The sequence below is a fragment of the Aquila chrysaetos genome, unplaced genomic scaffold, assembly GCF_900496995.4.
Source record: "Aquila chrysaetos chrysaetos unplaced genomic scaffold, bAquChr1.4, whole genome shotgun sequence".
Classification (NCBI taxonomy): domain Eukaryota; kingdom Metazoa; phylum Chordata; class Aves; order Accipitriformes; family Accipitridae; genus Aquila; species Aquila chrysaetos.
In genome coordinates, this window is record NW_024470382.1 from 201,371 (window position 1) to 219,180 (window position 17,810).

A 17,810-nucleotide genomic window follows, 5' to 3' on the forward strand; every position below is an offset into this window, starting at 1 on the left:
GAACAAAATCTTAGAGAATTATGAAGACTGAAATTATTTTTCAGAAAAAAGACTCTACAGAAACTGTTCTTGAGATGAAGATATCACTTATCAAATCGTGGCATGGGATGGCTCACTTCTGCATGCATGCTGCAAGTATTGGACAAAATGTGTACATAAAAGAAAATATTTTAAGGTAAGGTATTAAACTACATGTAATACAGAATGTGATCAGGAATGTGTCATATATAAATTGCAATTAAGCACTAAATTTGTCTAAGAAAATAATATGATCTTTCATGTCACAACAAAATTACCACATTAAAAAAAGAAATTATTCCTCTTGAACTGAACAAATTCTCATGGTTGATTCTTTGTGTGAGTTTTTAAAGAACGGGTAAACTTCTTCCGAGAATGCACAGTCTTTAAATGTGAACATCACAGACATGTCAGTAACATTGAAAAAAGTCAAAATTTTCTCTTCACAATTAAGGTAAACTCCGACTCTCCTGGGATTTCTCTGCACCGCTAGCCGTGTCCATGGCTCCGTTCTTGCCCAGTAACATTTAAAACTGAAGCCCAGAGCCCAGAATCCTTCTTCAGGTGACAGAGACATTATTCCTTTCCTTGGAGCAGATTTTCTGGCTACTCCCAGGTCCCAGTCATTGCTTTTTTCAACGTCAACCTCCCAGTAATGCTTCCCAGAGGAGAAACTTTCTAAGCCCAGCACACAGACAAATGAATCAAAACTCTCTTCATTTTGAGTCACTTTCTGGGCCTCTGATTTATGCGTAAAACTCTTCTTGTCCACAGCAATAGACAAGTTTGGATGGGCTGTGTTCTCATCAACCTTGATGTCATCTACAACAAACAGATATTTGGGGCTTTACAAACACTCCTCTAAAACAGATATGCAAAAAGAGAAGGAAAGTGTAGTGTACTGCATTTCATTCTGAAAATCTCCCTACAACTAGTTTAGAAAGACCTCTAAGCCTGGAGTGAAGAAAGACTGCATTCAGACGTATAAATTACACTGTAACTTTGAAATATTTCACTGCCAAGTGAAATATCTCCATATCCCTGGAATCAAAGGCATTTGTAGACTCACAATCCAGTCCATGCTCAGCACTGCTTCTGTATTATTCACAGATTGCAAGCCATTGAGTATACGCATAAGTAAATACATTATTTTACCTGCATTGCCACGAGCCATTCTGAGTTCTGAGAGCAAGTAAGGGAGGGAAAAAGAAAGAAAAAAGAATAGGTAAGAAAAACCAAACTCCAAACATTGACTGAAAAAGTTTTCCAACTCCAAGTTGGGAAATCTCAGACTGAGTCTAAGGTTAAGCTATGTGGGTCAACTGATACTCAAATTCCCTCTTGCTCTCTCAAGCCGTGTCTGAGAGGTCTGAAGAAGGATCTGAAGTTGGGATGAGTTTCCTCTTTGGGAAGTACTTTCTGTCTCAGGTCCCAGTTTGTTGCCTTGCCAGCATTTTACACAGATGCCCCACCAGCCACATGCCACGTTTCAAAGCATGTGAGATCCCTGGTCATCACCCCAGCATTTCCAGGGACACAGAAAGAGACAGGCACCTTTGTGACACTCAGGGAAATAAATTTCAGCCACATTTTGTGAATTTCTCAGGCGGGGCTGGATACAAAGGAACAGGTAGCATGAATTTTCCCTAATCTTCCAAATGGAAGAGGGAGTGCACTTTCCGGTGAGTTTCTGGGTCCATGCAACTGTGACAGCTTTGTGCCATAGTGGCTGGGCAGGGAAGGATAGCAGAGAAGATGTGGCAGGCAGAGAATCTACTGTACAAACCAAGCTGCTGAGGAGTCAAACCAGTCGAGTAAATATTAACCAGGGCAGAATCACTGAGCCTGTGCTTTTATGTGTGAGAGAGGAAAAGACGACCCAGCAGGGTAGGATCACGAAGTCCTGAGATGTGAACTTAAGAGATTAGCTCATAGGTAGGCATCTGTATGTGAAAAACTTCAAGTTGTAGATGAAGGTCTGAGCATGTGAGCAGACAGGTGTGAGATGTGCACCTGGAACTGTGTGCAGGAAAGGCTTTGAAGCCCCAGGAGTTCTAGTTACAAGCTCTAAATTCATTGTCCCATAAAAGAAGAACCATCCCGTCCTCTCTTCAGACTTTTCCTTTCACTGGGTTTAAGGGACTTAAGAGACAATAATGACTTTACCAACTTTGCAACTCTTTCCAAAAAAGATAAACGCACAGAAAGAAAACGTACTATGGATTAGACTCAGTACTTGGTAGCACTACAGGATGACTCTGGATACAGATAACTCTGCTAATACCAAAGTTCAGCCGTATCCTGAAATGCCATATTTTAACCCACTGTTTCTGAAGTCACCATAGGTTTCCAGGCAGTCAGATCTACACGACATTAAGAGTCATTCCTAAACGGGCTCTTGTGGTGGTTTAAGCCCAGCAGGTAACAAAGCACCACGAAGCCGCATGCTCATTCCTCCCCTCCCCATCCCTGGTGGGTTGAGGAGAAACTATAAAGAAAAGGTGGTGGGTCGAGACAAGGACAGGGAGGGATCACTCACCACTTATGTCACGGGCAAAAGACAGGCTCAACTTGGGGCAGAAACAAAATCAATTCAATTTACTACAAATCAAATCAAAACAACGATACTGAGAAGTAAAACCAAACCTTAGAACACCTTCCGCCCTACCCCTCCCTCCTTCCTGGCTCAACTCCACTCCCAGTTTTCTCTACCTCCTCCCACCAACGGCGCAGGAGGACAGGGAATGGGGGTTGGGGTCAGTTCATCACAGGTTGTCTCTGCTGCTCCTTCTTCCGCAGGGGGAGGACTCCTCACTCTTCCCCTGCTCCACCATGGGGAGGGTTCCCTCCCATGGGCTGCAGTCCTTCAGGCACAGACTGCTCCAGCATGGCCTTCCCCATGGAGTCACGGCCATCTTTGGGAGCATCCACCTGCTCCGGTGTGGGGTCCTCCACGGGCTGCAGGTGGGCATCTGCTCCACCATTCACCTGTATGGGCTGCAGGGGGACAGCCTGCCGTCTCACCACGGGCTGCAGGGGCATTCCCCTCCTCCGGTGCACCTCCTCCTTCACTGGCCTTGTGTCTTGGTTTCAGCTGGGATAGAGCTAATTGTCTTTCTAGTAGCTGGTATAGTGCTATGTTTTTGAGTTAGGTATGAGAAGAATGTTGATAACACTGATGTTTTCAGTTGTTGCTAAGTAATGTTTAGTCTAAAGTCAAGGATTTTTCAGCTTCTCATGCTCAGACAACAAGAATCCTGGAGGGGCACAACAAGTTGGAAGGGGACACAGCCAGGGCAGCTGTCCCAAAGTGGCCAAGGGCGTATTCCATAACATGTGACATCATGCCCAGTATATAAACTGGGGGGAGCTGGGTGGGGGGATCGCCGCTCAGGGTCTAACTGGGCGTCGGTCGGCAGGTGGTGAGCAATTGCATTGTGCATCACTTGTATATTCCAATCCTGTCATTATTACTACTGTCATTTGCTTATTGTTATCATTATTAGTTTCTTCTTTTCTGTTCTATTAAACTGTTCTTATCTCAACCCACGAGATTTACTTCTTTTCCTGATTCTCTCCCTCATCCCACTGCATGGCGGGGAAGTGAGTGAGCGGCTGCGTGATGCTTAGTTGCTGGCTGGGGTTAAACCAGGACACCTTGGTATCTGCATAGGTGTTTGTCTCACATTCCAATCTCCTCCCCCGCTGCAGATTCCCCTTAAATATGTTATCCCAGAGGCACTACCACCGTCACTGATTGGGTCGGCCTTGGCCAGAGGCGGGTCCTACTTGGAGCCGGCGAAGCTTCGAGCAGCTTCTCACAGGAGCCACCCCTGCAGCCCCTCCCCCGCTACCAAAAACCCCACCACACAACCCCAAAACACCTCTCTACGCACACAAGGAGGACCTTTTCCAACTAGAAAGGCTGAGGCACAAGTGATATGAGGTCTTTTGCACATCAGAGGGCAACAGACTTAAAAGGATAGTCAGGTCATTGAAGCTGGAAGTAACTAAAGGACATGGGAGGAATACAGCATTTATTAACAGGACCGTCTGAGCTACTGTGAGTTACTCCCGTGGATTAGGTTGGGCTTCATAATGGAAACAGCTTCCTGAAGATTCAGGTCACATATTTCCAAGGAACATGGAGAGCAAAGTATATACACCTTCCAATGACTCTAAACTTGAAAGCATGTAGGCAACCAGAAAGACTCACCATCCTTTGCACGCAGTTTCTCAACTTAGAAACCAGTCCACTCTGGGACATTCTGCCCAAGGAAGTGACAAAAAAAATGGGAAGGAGGATGACTTGTGCTCCTTGGAGCTGCATCTCACAAGCTTCTGACTCTGGCAGGGATCTCTTCAATGCCCCATCATCACCTACTTTCCCACCAGGTCCCAGGGCTGCTTGATGACCCAGGCTCTCTAGCCGCATCAGCCCCATCACGGCCTTCCCTCAACATACCCTTCCTTCACTCTCCTACCAACACCAAAGCCTCCACCAGCCAGAACATCACAGGCAACACCCTGTGAAGACCCCTAAACCTCACAATTATCTGACACACATGGCCTCCAAGGAGACCGCGACACTCATCAGTCTTCTTCTGGGTCTCTCCCCCAACAGAGGGGGAACACCCTGCATAGCACCCTGACTCAAAGGAACACAGGAGCGCTCCAGTCACAAGAACACCTCACCAGCCCTTCTGAATGCAAGTTGGGTGAGAACAGCCAAGGACCCGAGGAACAGGAAAACCCTGGCAGAGTCAACTCTCCATTACTGAGCTGACACCACGGGCAGGCAAGGAGACTAACCCTGAAGATCCACACTTACTGATCTGCCTGCAAAAGCCAGTCCATTCTGCTATTGCCCACCCCAGGGAAGGATGAAAAACTCCTCTGGCGTGGTGGATGGCTCACGCTCCTTGGAGCTACTCATTACGTGGCGCTGACTGGATTTTTGCCACCAACCACAGACACCCACGTCCCTACCAGGACCCGGGGCTGGTCAGGGATACAGGCTCGCCACCTCATCAGCCACACCGTGGCCTTCCCTCAACATCCCCTTCCCTCACCCTCCTGCCTGCACCAAAGCCTCCACCAGCCTGGACACCACCAGCCACCCGCCATGGCAGCCCCAAATCTCACGAGTTGCAAGGGCCATGGCTGCCGCTAGAGATCCTTTCCCCGGGGACATTTGGTGGAAGAAAGCAGAGGGAAAGCAGGGAGAGATCGCCTCCAGCCCAGCTGTCTCTCACCATTCCTGACACCACTCACGCTGCAGGCTCTCCTGGCTATCTCGTGGCGTGAGGGGTGGCTTGCCCTCCACTGTCCCACCCTGGCAACGCATCCCATGATCCGCTTGCGCACACATGGCACCCAGGGAGTCAGCAATACTCACCAATCTCCTGTTTCTGTTTCTCTGCAAAAAGAGATGGGGAAGGGAGACGACCTTGCTTAGCAACCCAACTCCCAGGAAGACAGGGGAAAAAGCCTGGGTCTATTTGGCAATGTGGTCTCATCCTCCACCAGCACCCATCCCCAGTCTGGGCCTCAGACGAGCACAGAACCATGGTGGCAGCACACTGCATGCAGTCCCCCTTCTTGGCACCCCTTGATGTCCCACCTTGTGGCTTGAGCTCCTCTGCAAATGAGGGGCAGGGAGAAGGGAGAGCAATTGGGGATGCAGAAGCAGCAGCTGCTGCCAGCAGTGGGGATAAGGGCTCCCTCGGTTCTGGGGACAGCAGCATCCACCACCTGCGCTGGTTGAGACCCACTGCCCTTGCTCCCGCTCCCCCACTCACGAGAACTTCCCACCAGCCCTGCCGAATGCATGCTGGGCCAGGACGACAGCCAGGGACCCCATGAATAGGACAACCATTGCACTGTCAAGACTCCACTAATGACCCCACACCATGGGCGGGCAAGGCCACGAAACACCAAACATCCACACTTACCATTCTGCCTCTGAAGCTGCACTGAAAGGCAAAGACACCAGAAATAGTACCTCCACAGCTGCTGTTGGGGGATCCCTCACAAAAAGGAGGAGTCAGAAGCAAGCACACAATTGGCCATGGGGCACTGCCTTGGCAAAGCCCAAGCTAGGGAGCACTGGCTGCTATGTCGAGCTTTGGGCACTGGCAGGGTCTCTCAACACGACAATCGCAAAGCAGTTGGCATTGCTGGAGCATCCCACCTTCACCCGCCCCAAGGCCCCTGTCCCAGCGGAGAAGGCACGTGGGCAAGCAGAAAGACTCACCGTTCCTTGCACGCAGTTCCTCTGCCGAGTCCCCGTGGTCACAGGAGAAGAAGACATGAAGTCAGGGCAAGACCATGACCAGGTTCTTGCAAGACATGGTCCTTGCAAGCCAGTCCACTCAGGGACTGTCGAACCCAGGGAGGGATGAAAAACTCCTCTGGCATGGTGGATGGCTCACGCTCCTTGGAGCTACTCATTACGTGGCACTGACTGGATTTTTGCCACCAACCAAAGACACCCACATCCCTACCAGGACCCGGGGCTGGTCAGGGATACAGGCTCGCCGCCTCATCAGCCACACCGTGGCCTTCCCTCAACATCCCCTTCCCTCACCCTCCTGCCTGCACCAAAGCCTCCACCAGCCTGGACACCACCAGCCACCCGCCATGGCAGCCCCAAATCTCACGAGTTGCAAGGGCCATGGCTGCCGCTAGAGATCCTTTCCCCGGGGACATTTGGTGGAAGAAAGCAGAGGGAAAGCAGGGAGAGATCGCCTCCAGCCCAGCTGTCTCTCACCATTCCTGACACCACTCACGCTGCAGGCTCTCCTGGCTATCTCGTGGCGTGAGGGGTGGCTTGCCCTCCACTGTCCCACCCTGGCAACGCATCCCATGATCCGCTTGCGCACACATGGCACCCAGGGAGTCAGCAATACTCACCAATCTCCTGTTTCTGTTTCTCTGCAAAAAGAGATGGGGAAGGGAGACGACCTTGCTTAGCAACCCAACTCCCAGGAAGACAGGGGAAAAAGCCTGGGTCTATTTGGCAATGTGGTCTCATCCTCCACCAGCACCCATCCCCAGTCTGGGCCTCAGACGAGCACAGAACCATGGTGGCAGCACACTGCATGCAGTCCCCCTTCTTGGCACCCCTTGATGTCCCACCTTGTGGCTTGAGCTCCTCTGCAAATGAAGGGCAGGGAGAAGGGAGAGCAATTGGGGATGCAGAAGCAGCAGCTGCTGCCAGCAGTGGGGATAAGGGCTCCCTCGGTTCTGGGGACAGCAGCATCCACCACCTGCGCTGGTTGAGACCCACTGCCCTTGCTCCCGCTCCCCCACTCACGAGAACTTCCCACCAGCCCTGCCGAATGCACGCTGGGCCAGGACGACAGCCAGGGACCCCATGAATAGGACAACCATTGCACTGTCAAGACTCCACTAATGACCCCGCACCATGGGCGGGCAAGGCCACGAAACACCAAACATCCACACTTACCATTCTGCCTCTGAAGCTGCACTGAAAGGCAAAGACACCAGAAATAGTACCTCCACAGCTGCTGTTGGGGGATCCCTCACAAAAAGGAGGAGTCAGAAGCAAGCAGACAATTGGCCATGGGGCACTACCTTGGCAAAGCCCAAGCTAGGGAGCACTGGCTGCTATGTCGAGCTTTGGGCACTGGCAGGGTCTCTCAACACGACAATCGCAAAGCAGTTGGCATTGCTGGAGCATCCCACCTTCACCCACCCCAAGGCCCCAAGGCCCCTGTCCCAGCGGAGAAGGCACGTGGGCAAGCAGAAAGACTCACCGTTCCTTGCACGCAGTTCCTCTGCCGAGTCCCCGTGGTCACAGGAGAAGAAGACATGAAGTCAGGGCAAGACCATGACCAGGTTCTTGCAAGACATGGTCCTTGCAAGCCAGTCCACTCAGGGACTGTCGAACCCAGGGAGGGATGAAAAACTCCTCTGGCATGGTGGATGGCTCACGCTCCTTGGAGCTACTCATTACGTGGCGCTGATTGGATTTTTGCCACCAACCACAGACACCCACGTCCCTACCAGGACCCGGGGCTGGTCAGGGACACAGGCTCGCCGCCTCATCAGCCACACCGTGGCCTTCCCTCAACATCCCCTTCCCTCACCCTCCTGCCTGCACCAAAGCCTCCACCAGCCTGGACACCACCAGCCACCCGCCATGGCAGCCCCAAATCTCACGAGTTGCAAGGGCCATGGCTGCCACTAGAGATCCTTTCCCCGGGGACATTTGGTGGAAGAAAGCAGAGGGAAAGCAGGGAGAGATCGCCTCCGGCCCAGCTGTCTCTCACCACTCCTGACACCACTCACGCTGCAGGCTCTCCTGGCTATCTCGTGGCGTGAGGGGTGGCTTGCCCTCCACTGTCCCACCCTGGCAACGCATCCCATGATCCGCTTGCGCACACATGGCACCCAGGGAGTCAGCAATACTCACCAATCTCCCTCTGGTTTTCTGTAAGAAAAGAAGGGGAAAAAAGAACACCTTGCTTAGCACCCCAACTCCAAGGAAATGGGCAAAATCATGCACCAGGGACCACGGGAGTGACAGGAGCAGCAAAGCCCTTGTGCCTCACAGCACCATTGCCATTGGGATCTTCGAGGAAGTCTTGCCCCATGAGTCCTCAACCAGGAACAAGGGAGGACAAGGGGCACAGCACATCCCTCTCTCACGAACATGCGTACTGGCCTCATGGCACCCTTTGGAGCCAGACCCAGCACACGCTCCCTGCCTGGCTGCCCGTGCTGCACCTCTCCCACCATGGCCATTCTTGGCACAGCATGGGAAGTCTTCAGCAAGGCAGTCTTGACCCCCGTGAACGCCCGCCCCCAGCCGGGGCTCCCGTGGGCACTGAGCCGTGGCGGCAGTCCGCTCCTTGCACTCACCCTTCTCTGCATCGCGTGCTGCCTTGTTTTGCGACTGGAGCTCCTCTGCAAATGAAGTGTAGGGAGAAGGGAGAGCAATCAGGGCTGCGCAGGCAGGAGTTGCTGCCAGCAGTGAGGACAGGGGCTCCCTCGGTTCTGGGCACAGCAGCATCCAGCCCCTGCGCTAGGCTGAGACCCCCTGTCCACCCACCCACTCCCCACGCCTTACATCGATGACCCTGCATGGCACAGACACCCTGCACGGCTCTTCCCTCCACTGGCATCGCAGCCACGTGTCCTTGTTGGCATGTCGGCTCCTGAGGGACACGGCACCACCCCTCGACCAGCACCCAGTAAGCCAGAAGCTGGAACACCCCCACCACAACCTCCCTGACCCTTCTTTCTGGCTCGCACAGGGAATACAGCCTGGCAGTTTCCTACTTCCCCAGGGATGGTATTCCCTTCACGCAGGGATGGATTCTCTCTCTTGAGCCACCGCTTCTCACCCTGACGCAGCAGCAAGGACCCAGAGCCTTCACAATGGAGCCCAGTCAGCAACAGGGGCCCCCAGTCAGGAGAACTTCCCACCAGCCCTGCCGAATGCACGCTGGGCCAGGACGACAGCCAGGGACCCCATGAATAGGACAACCATTGCACTGTCAAGACTCCACTAATGACCCCGCACCATGGGCGGGCAAGGACACGAAACACCAAACATCCACACTCACCATTCTGCCTCTGAAGGTGCACTGAAAGGCAAAGACACCAGAAATAGGACCTCCACAGCTGCTGTTGGGGGACCCCTCACAAAAAGGAGGAGTCAAAAGCAATTGGCCATGGGGCACTGCCTTGGCAAAGCCCAAGCTAGGGAGCACTGGCTGCTATGTCGAGCTTTGGGCACTGGCAGGGTCTCTCAACATGACAATCACGAAGCAGTTGGCATTGCTGAAGCATCCCACCTTCACCCGCCCCAAGACCCCAAGGCCCCTGTCCCAGCGGAGAAGGCACATGGGCAAGCAGAAAGACTCACCGTTCCTTGCACGCAGTTCCTCTGCCGAGTCCCCGTGGTCACAGGAGAAGAAGACATGAAGTCAGGGCAAGACCATGACCAGGTTCTTGCAAGACATGGTCCTTGCAAGCCAGTCCACTCAGGGACTGTCGAACCCAGGGAGGGATGAAAAACTCCTCTGGCATGGTGGATGGCTCACGCTCCTTGGAGCTACTCATTACGTGGCGCTGATTGGATTTTTGCCACCAACCACAGACACCCACGTCCCTACCAGGACCCGGGGCTGGTCAGGGACACAGGCTCGCCGCCTCATCAGCCACACTGTGGCCTTCCCTCAACATCCCCTTCCCTCACCCTCCTGCCTGCACCAAAGCCTCCACCAGCCTGGACACCACCAGCCACCCGCCATGGCAGCCCCAAATCTCACGAGTTGCAAGGGCCATGGCTGCCGCTAGAGATCCTTTCCCCGGGGACATTTGGTGGAAGAAAGCAGAGGGAAAGCAGGGAGAGATCGCCTCCGGCCCAGCTGTCTCTCACCACTCCTGACACCACTCACGCTGCAGGCTCTCCTGGCTATCTCGTGGCGTGAGGGGTGGCTTGCCCTCCACTGTCCCACCCTGGCAACGCATCCCATGACCCGCTTGCGCACACATGGCACCCAGGGAGTCAGCAATACTCACCAATCTCCCTCTGGTTTTCTGTAAGAAAAGAAGGGGAAAAAAGAACACCTTGCTTAGCACCCCAACTCCAAGGAAATGGGCAAAATCATGCACCAGGGACCACGGGAGTGACAGGAGCAGCAAAGCCCTTGTGCCTCACAGCACCATTGCCATTGGGATCTTCGAGGAAGTCTTGCCCCATGAGTCCTCAACCAGGAACAAGGGAGGACAAGGGGCACAGCACATCCCTCTCTCACAGAACATGCGTACTGGCCTCATGGCACCCTTTGGAGCCAGACCCAGCACACGCTCCCTGCCTGGCTGCCCGTGCTGCACCTCTCCCACCATGGCCATTCTTGGCACAGCATGGGAAGTCTTCAGCAAGGCAGTCTTGACCCCCGTGAACGCCCGCCCCCAGCCGGGGCTCCCGTGGGCACTGAGCCGTGGCGGCAGTCCGCTCCTTGCACTCACCCTTCTCTGCATCGCGTGCTGCCTTGTTTTGCGACTGGAGCTCCTCTGCAAATGAAGTGTAGGGAGAAGGGAGAGCAATCAGGGCTGCGCAGGCAGGAGTTGCTGCCAGCAGTGAGGACAGGGGCTCCCTCGGTTCTGGGCACAGCAGCATCCAGCCCCTGCGCTAGGCTGAGACCCCCTGTCCACCCACCCACTCCCCACGCCTTACATCGATGACCCTGCATGGCACAGACACCCTGCACGGCTCTTCCCTCCACTGGCATCGCAGCCACGTGTCCTTGTTGGCATGTCGGCTCCTGAGGGACACGGCACCACCCCTCGACCAGCACCCAGTAAGCCAGAAGCTGGAACACCCCCACCACAACCTCCCTGACCCTTCTTTCTGGCTCGCACAGGGAATACAGCCTGGCAGTTTCCTACTTCCCCAGGGATGGTATTCCCTTCACGCAGGGATGGATTCTCTCTCTTGAGCCACCGCTTCTCACCCTGACGCAGCAGCAAGGACCCAGAGCCTTCACAATGGAGCCCAGTCAGCAACAGGGGCCCCCAGTCAGGAGAACTTCCCACCAGCCCTGCCGAATGCACGCTGGGCCAGGACGACAGCCAGGGACCCCATGAATAGGACAACCATTGCACTGTCAAGACTCCACTAATGACCCCGCACCACGGGCGGGCAAGGACACGAAACACCAAACATCCACACTTACCATTCTGCCTCTGAAGCTGCACTGAAAGGCAAAGACACCAGAAATAGGACCTCCACGGCTGTTATTGGGAGACCTCTCGCAAAAATGAAGAGTCAAAACTGAGCCCACAACTCACTCTGAGGTTGATTCTTTACTGTCAAGAAGACCTGGGTAATGTGATCTCTGACATGGGGAGATATCCTACCTCGCAAAGTAATGAGAACAAGGCAGCAGATAATCCAGAACAAGTTGCTGTTTTCTGAAAAATGGAAAAAAAGCCATAAAAAAAAAGACATCAATTTTCTTGCGGTATAGCACGTGCATAACAGAGTGGCCATGGAATCACATAATCTGCACTATTTGGACACAGTTAGCAGCAGAACACTTTCAGCAAAATCATTCATCTGGAAATGTGATGAGGAACACAAAAAGTCTTAAAGAAAGCTGAAATGAGACACTGATAGTTCCATTTTAATTCACTGCCTTGTGTCCAAGAATTTTCCATACACACACACTGAAATCCAGATTTGAGATTAACCGGGAAGTAAAATTTTTTTTTTCCTTGTGAAGTTTTTTATTATTTTTAGTCTTTGCAATTGCTCTCTATTTTTATTCAAGAGGCTACTATCTCTGAAGTGAGCAATATTGTTCTAAGTGATACCATAAAAATATTGTAGCTTAACACAAGTTGACCTTCAAAGCTTTCGATGAGAAGACATTTCAGAGGAAAGCTCAGCCTTAGCCTTGCTGCTCAACACCACCTTTCAGGCAGAATAATCCTCCAGTAGCCTAGTGCCAAAGTCTTTCCTTGCTGGTACAAATCTCAGCAGCTGACAGTCTGAAGAGCTGCCAGAAAAGCTTCTCTGCCAGCATTGAAAAATAGAGGTTCATGCTGGGAAACGGGCCAGTGGGCACTTAGCTCAGGAGCCCACTGTCTTCCTGGCTTTCCTGGGGTCAGCAGATGCTCTTGCCATTTCAGCCACAGTCCTGATAGTGGGATGCCATGACTGCAGATTCATTGACTTCCTCAAAGTATTGAGCAATAGACTCCTCTTAGGCAAAAATCTCATTCCCTAACTATTGTACCCATTAGTCTTTACAGGATGACATTTTATCAACTTTCTTTAGATATATGTAGTTACACCGTATACCGAATCCCCATGCTTAAGTAAGCATGACTAAAGGAGCCCAGCTTATTGCAAGGAGGAGGACAGTCCCGCCTGGAGATAAGGACCTTTGTTTCTCAGAATCTTAAAGCTGTCCATGAAGGAAAAGGATACCCCTGGACTACCGAGATATCGCCAGCATCCTAGCCACTCAAAACCTCTGTGAAACCCTCCCATTATCAGGTGTCATAGATAAGCAACTGTAGCAAGACCAACTCCAGGGACATCTAGATCAATAAAGAAGCAGGTAGATGATGACACCATGGAATTATCATTCCTTTGCAAAGAGTTGTGTGTGTGTGTTAAGTAGCGATTAGTCAAATCATGTTGTAACCGAATGCTTGAAAGGTGTTAAGAACCATGTGTAAAACCACATTTGGGTTTCCCAATTTGGCTCATGCACGTGAATAAAAGAATTACTCTTGCAATTCTATACTTTGTGTCCTAGCCTCTCTGCCTGGTCAGCACGGGCCAGTTGCAAATTTTTGTGACATTCCCAAATGAATTCAACTATTGAGTGTTGTGGGAAACTGAGTGAACAATTCACAGCATTAGGCCCAGCTTTCTCATTAGTGGAGGATGATGCAGTATCCAAGTGAAAAGAGAGTACCTTTGCTTGCTTGGAGAATGCCAAAGTACATGATATGTCTTAATTGCTGCATACCTGACTGTTGAGCAATCCGTGGACTGCGTTCCCCATCAGTGGTCACAAAAGAAGGTGGCGGTTGTCCACAGAGTATCTCAATGGAGCTTTCTATATAAAAAATATTGTCCTTCTCCTGCAGAATGCTTGTCTGGGCCAGTGAAGATAGATCTTCTCCTTGGGGATTAACCCACATCACTTTGGGCTTTACATAGGAGCCTCTTATTTTGCCCTTGTATGTACAAGTGCCTGACTGTGGCACAGTAATTTCATTCATGGAACCTGTAACAGAGGCAATTTAACACCACAACATCTGGCACAACACAGAAATAACAAGTATGCCATGAAAGAGATCTCATAGAACACCTGTGCTTTTGTTGTTTTTTCATTTCTAATCAAAACCATCTGGCTTTTGAGCACTTCATTTTTAACAATTCCACACTGGAGAGAGTCCTATGAGCTTTCTGTGTGTAAGAGTGAAACTGCTGAAATAAATGAAAACAGACAGGATTGTGTACAAGAAGCTCTTCCCAAACCCTAAGTGATACAGCCTGTCGCTTCAGGTATGAAGGTAAAAAAACAGAAGTGATGCTGAAGAGATAACAATACTAATGGTTCAGACTGTTAAAAATACAGGAAAGCTATGAGCCCCTTAAGCTATGGCTGAACTCGGCCCAAAGAGGCAGAGCAGTGAGAAGATCACTCTCAGTGCTTTCCTGGGGTGTCGTTTCATGGTGTTCCCCTGAAGATGCCACAAGGCCAACCCAAACCTCTGTCACCCGACAGCAAAGATTTCTCCTGAAGGGTAAGATTCTGCTGGATGCTTGCGGCTTCAGGGAAGGTGCTGAGACCTGTCCAATTTCAGCTCTTCTAGCAATAATGGAAGGCTCTGATTCCCTCAACAAAGCAGATGCAGGTGTAAAAATGTGACCTACCTGATAGGCTTATCTTGGATTTGTTGAGTTTGACTACACACACCACATCTACATTATCACAAGGCACTGTGATGATGCTTTGCACCGTGAAATGGTCTCTCTCACTCCAGGTTACGTTGGTCTTGGCCTCCACATTTATTGTGTCTCCTCCATAGTTCATCCAAATGACTTCAGGCTTTGGGTACCATTGTTTTGACTTACACGTGTAGCGACACATACTCTCCTCTTGCAGATCCCTGTTCAAAGTTGGCTTATACCCAATTGCTGTAACAGTTAGTCAATGAGTATGAAACAGAGTTAGAGTTATTGCAAAACAACGACAACAACAACAAAATAAACCAACAAAACTCAGAAAGGCTCAGTATGTTGCTCTAAAAATTCATAGCTCATAAAACCAACCACACCTGGTCACATCAAAGGGGCCATTTACCTGGACTCCAACAATGGTGGGCACTAGGGCATTTTATCACAGAGATACAGTGAACCCCAGGGAGCCTGGATGATCAAAGGTCAGGAAGATATCTGGGAGTTTGCAAAATAGATGAGCACTCTTGTATTGGGTCTAGCTGAGGTGGAGTTAATTCTCCCCATAGCAGCCCTCATAGAACTGTGCTCTGCATCAGTAGCTAGAAAGGTGTTGATAACACACCAGTGTTTTGGCTACTGCTGAGCAGTGCTGGCACAGCATCAAGGCTGCCTCCCCAACATTTTTGCCCCCCCTCAATGGCAGGCTGGGGCTGGGCAAGATCTTGGGAGGGGACATAACCAGGACAGCTGACCTAAACTAACCAAACAGCTATTCCATACCATATGACGTCAGCTCAGCTATAAAAGCTAAGTAAAGGGAGATGGAAGGGGGGCATTTTTGTCTTCTGGAGCAAGCACTATGCATACTGAAGCCCTGCTTCCCAGGAAGTGGCTAGGCATCACCTGCTGATGGGAAGTAGAGAATAACATCATTTGTTTTTCTTTGCTTTCGTGTGCGACCTTTGCTTTCACTTTACTAAACTGTCCTTATCTTGACCCATGAGCCTTTTGTTATATTTTCTCCCCGCTGTCCAGCTGAGGAGGGGGAGTGATAGAGCGGCTTTGGTGGGCACCTGGTGCCCAGCCAGGGTCAACCCACCACAACTCTCCACATCTCTGAGGGGGATATGATACAGGTCTATAAAAAAGGAACGGTGTGGAGAGGAAGAACAGCAACAAATCTTTCCCTGTCTTGTCCAACACCAAAAGAGGAGGTATCAAGTCAGCCTAGTACATGATAGGTTCAAAAGAAAAGAAATTAAAAGGGCCTTCACCCATAGCATTGATCTGAGGAATAGACTGATGCCAGATTTGTGGATGCTAGATGTTCTCATGCACTCAAACTAAGCTCCAGAGTGTGACTTGTCCAACGGGAGATCAGATCTGATAAGGTGCTTTTCGGAAGTGCATGTTTGCATTCCAGAACTTTTGGTTTGCATTTCAGACAGCTCTTCTGAAATGGAGGATTTCTAATGAGGAGGGAAAAGGGGCCTTTACCATATCATTATGTGCACTGCACATCAGTGAATACCCTCCCTAATAGCTCTGAGTAATTGTTTTTTCATTTTACAAAGCAAAACAGCCCTAACTGGAGAGGCTGAAAATTCATAATCCCAGAAGAGAAAACAACTCTAGGTCGTTTATATAGGGGTCTTCAGCACCTATATCGGGATTTATCTAAGGATTTTCAGCATCTTAACACAGATGCCGTGTTGCACTATTTCCCACATGACAAACCACATGCCCTGTCCCCCTCCGTGCCCAGCTTTTAGATATTCAGAATTGAAGCAAGTCTTTCCAGCTACTTCCTCCATCTTTGCTTATTTTCTCATTTTTCCAAGTAACCGTTACACCTGATGGAGCCCTGCTTTCCTGGAGATGGCTAAACACCTGCCTGCTGATGGGAAGTAGTGAATGAATTCCTCATTTTGCTTTGATTGTGTACACAACTTTTACTCCACCTGTTAAACTGTCTTTATCTTAACCCATGAGTTTTCATACTTTTACCCTTCCGATTGTCTCCTCCATCCGACCGGGGCAGGGAGTGAACTAGTGGCTGTGTGATGCTTAGCTGCCTACTGGGGTTAAACCATGACAAAGTCTCAGCTGTCCAGCAAGGAATAGGCAAAGCCACAGAGTCATGATGGGAACTGAACTCAGCATGGTCACAGCAGGTTGCATTTCACTGTGAAAATCTCCCTGCTTACCTGTGACATCAAGGTGAGTAGTAGCCTCCTGCCTGACAACACTGCCATTCACTGCACAAACATAGGTCCCCTCGTCAGTTATTTGCACTTGCCAGATAACCAGAAGGAGTGTTCTTCTCTGCCAGAGTCCCACAATCCTCCCCTGTTCTTCATCCTGGCACTGCTCCACCACCCCACCCAGGCTGGAGGAAGAGCATAGTGGAGAATCCCTCCCCTTTTCCATTTTGTACCAGAGCACTCTCGTGTTAGAAGGGATACTGTCTGTCAGCTGGCAGGACAGAGTCACTCGCTCTCCAACACGGACAACCGCAGGTTCGATGCTGATGGTGATGGGCACTTCACCTGCAAGGAAGAGGTGGGAGCAAATGTATTGGCTTTCCCCGCGAGTGTAATCCTTCCATAGAAAGAAGAAAGCCACATGTGTTAGCTGAAACCAAAGCAGGAAGCTGAGCTCTAGGTTAGAGTCTCATAGTACCTTACAATAGTGAGGACAGGGTCTTGAGTCATTGCTACCACCTCCTCCAGGCACAGACGTGCTTCACAGTTACCAAATTTCCTGGGTTTATATACGTCAGCTGTGTTACGTACCCATGGAGCATACTCATGGGCACTGTGGGCAGTGGTTTATTCAGGAAGACAGTAGGTACGCTGGTGCGAGGACTGCAAACCAAAACTCACCGAGCTAGGAGCAAGTCACCACACGAGGTGCAAAGATCTATGCAATGATCTATGCACTCCGCAAATTTACACCCTGCAAAGCAATCTGCACAGGCTCTTGCTCTCCACAGGCCCTGGCTCTGTGACCCAGGAGACACTGAACATGCCTCCCTCTTGTCTGTAGTAAGATAATACACCTATGCTCCTTCCCTGAAATAGCTGACACCCCAGCGCAGGACTGGGGTGTCTCACATCATCAAGATGGCTGAAGTTACCCCAAACTTGGGCTTGGAGGTATGAGACACCGCATACAACGTACAGTGCATTTGTTCCTTTAGGGACTATGAACTGAAGTGCAGGCATGATATCTTAGGAGAACTGGCTAGCTGGATACAGGAGGGAGTTTCTTACCTGTAGGCCACTTTCCAATTAAAACACATGTTAGAAAAGCAAAGAACAGGACT

General features: G+C 50.7%; 1 protein-coding gene across 1 annotated transcript; it reads right to left on the reverse strand.

Moving 5' to 3' along the window:
• Positions 1 to 313: 313 nt before the first annotated feature.
• LOC121233088 (butyrophilin subfamily 1 member A1-like) lies at positions 314 to 17,281 on the reverse strand. The gene is made up of 7 exons (XM_041121756.1): positions 17,278 to 17,281; positions 16,690 to 17,031; positions 14,456 to 14,719; positions 13,542 to 13,802; positions 8,908 to 8,952; positions 7,800 to 7,820; positions 314 to 840 (listed from the first exon to the last, which is right to left on the reverse strand). Exons 1-7 carry the CDS (start codon positions 17,279 to 17,281, stop codon positions 314 to 316), a joined length of 1,464 nt encoding a protein of 487 aa, XP_040977690.1.
• Between the last annotated feature and the right edge of the window lie 529 nt (positions 17,282 to 17,810).

Coding starts and splice junctions, on each gene's coding strand:
- LOC121233088 (XM_041121756.1), bottom strand. Junction 13,803..14,455: donor ATCCAAGATAAGCCTATCAG/GTAGGTCACATT, acceptor CCTCTGTTACAG/GTTCCATGAATGAAATTACT. Junction 8,953..13,541: donor ACGGATTGCTCAACAGTCAG/GTATGCAGCAAT, acceptor CTTCATTTGCAG/AGGAGCTCCAGTCGCAAAAC.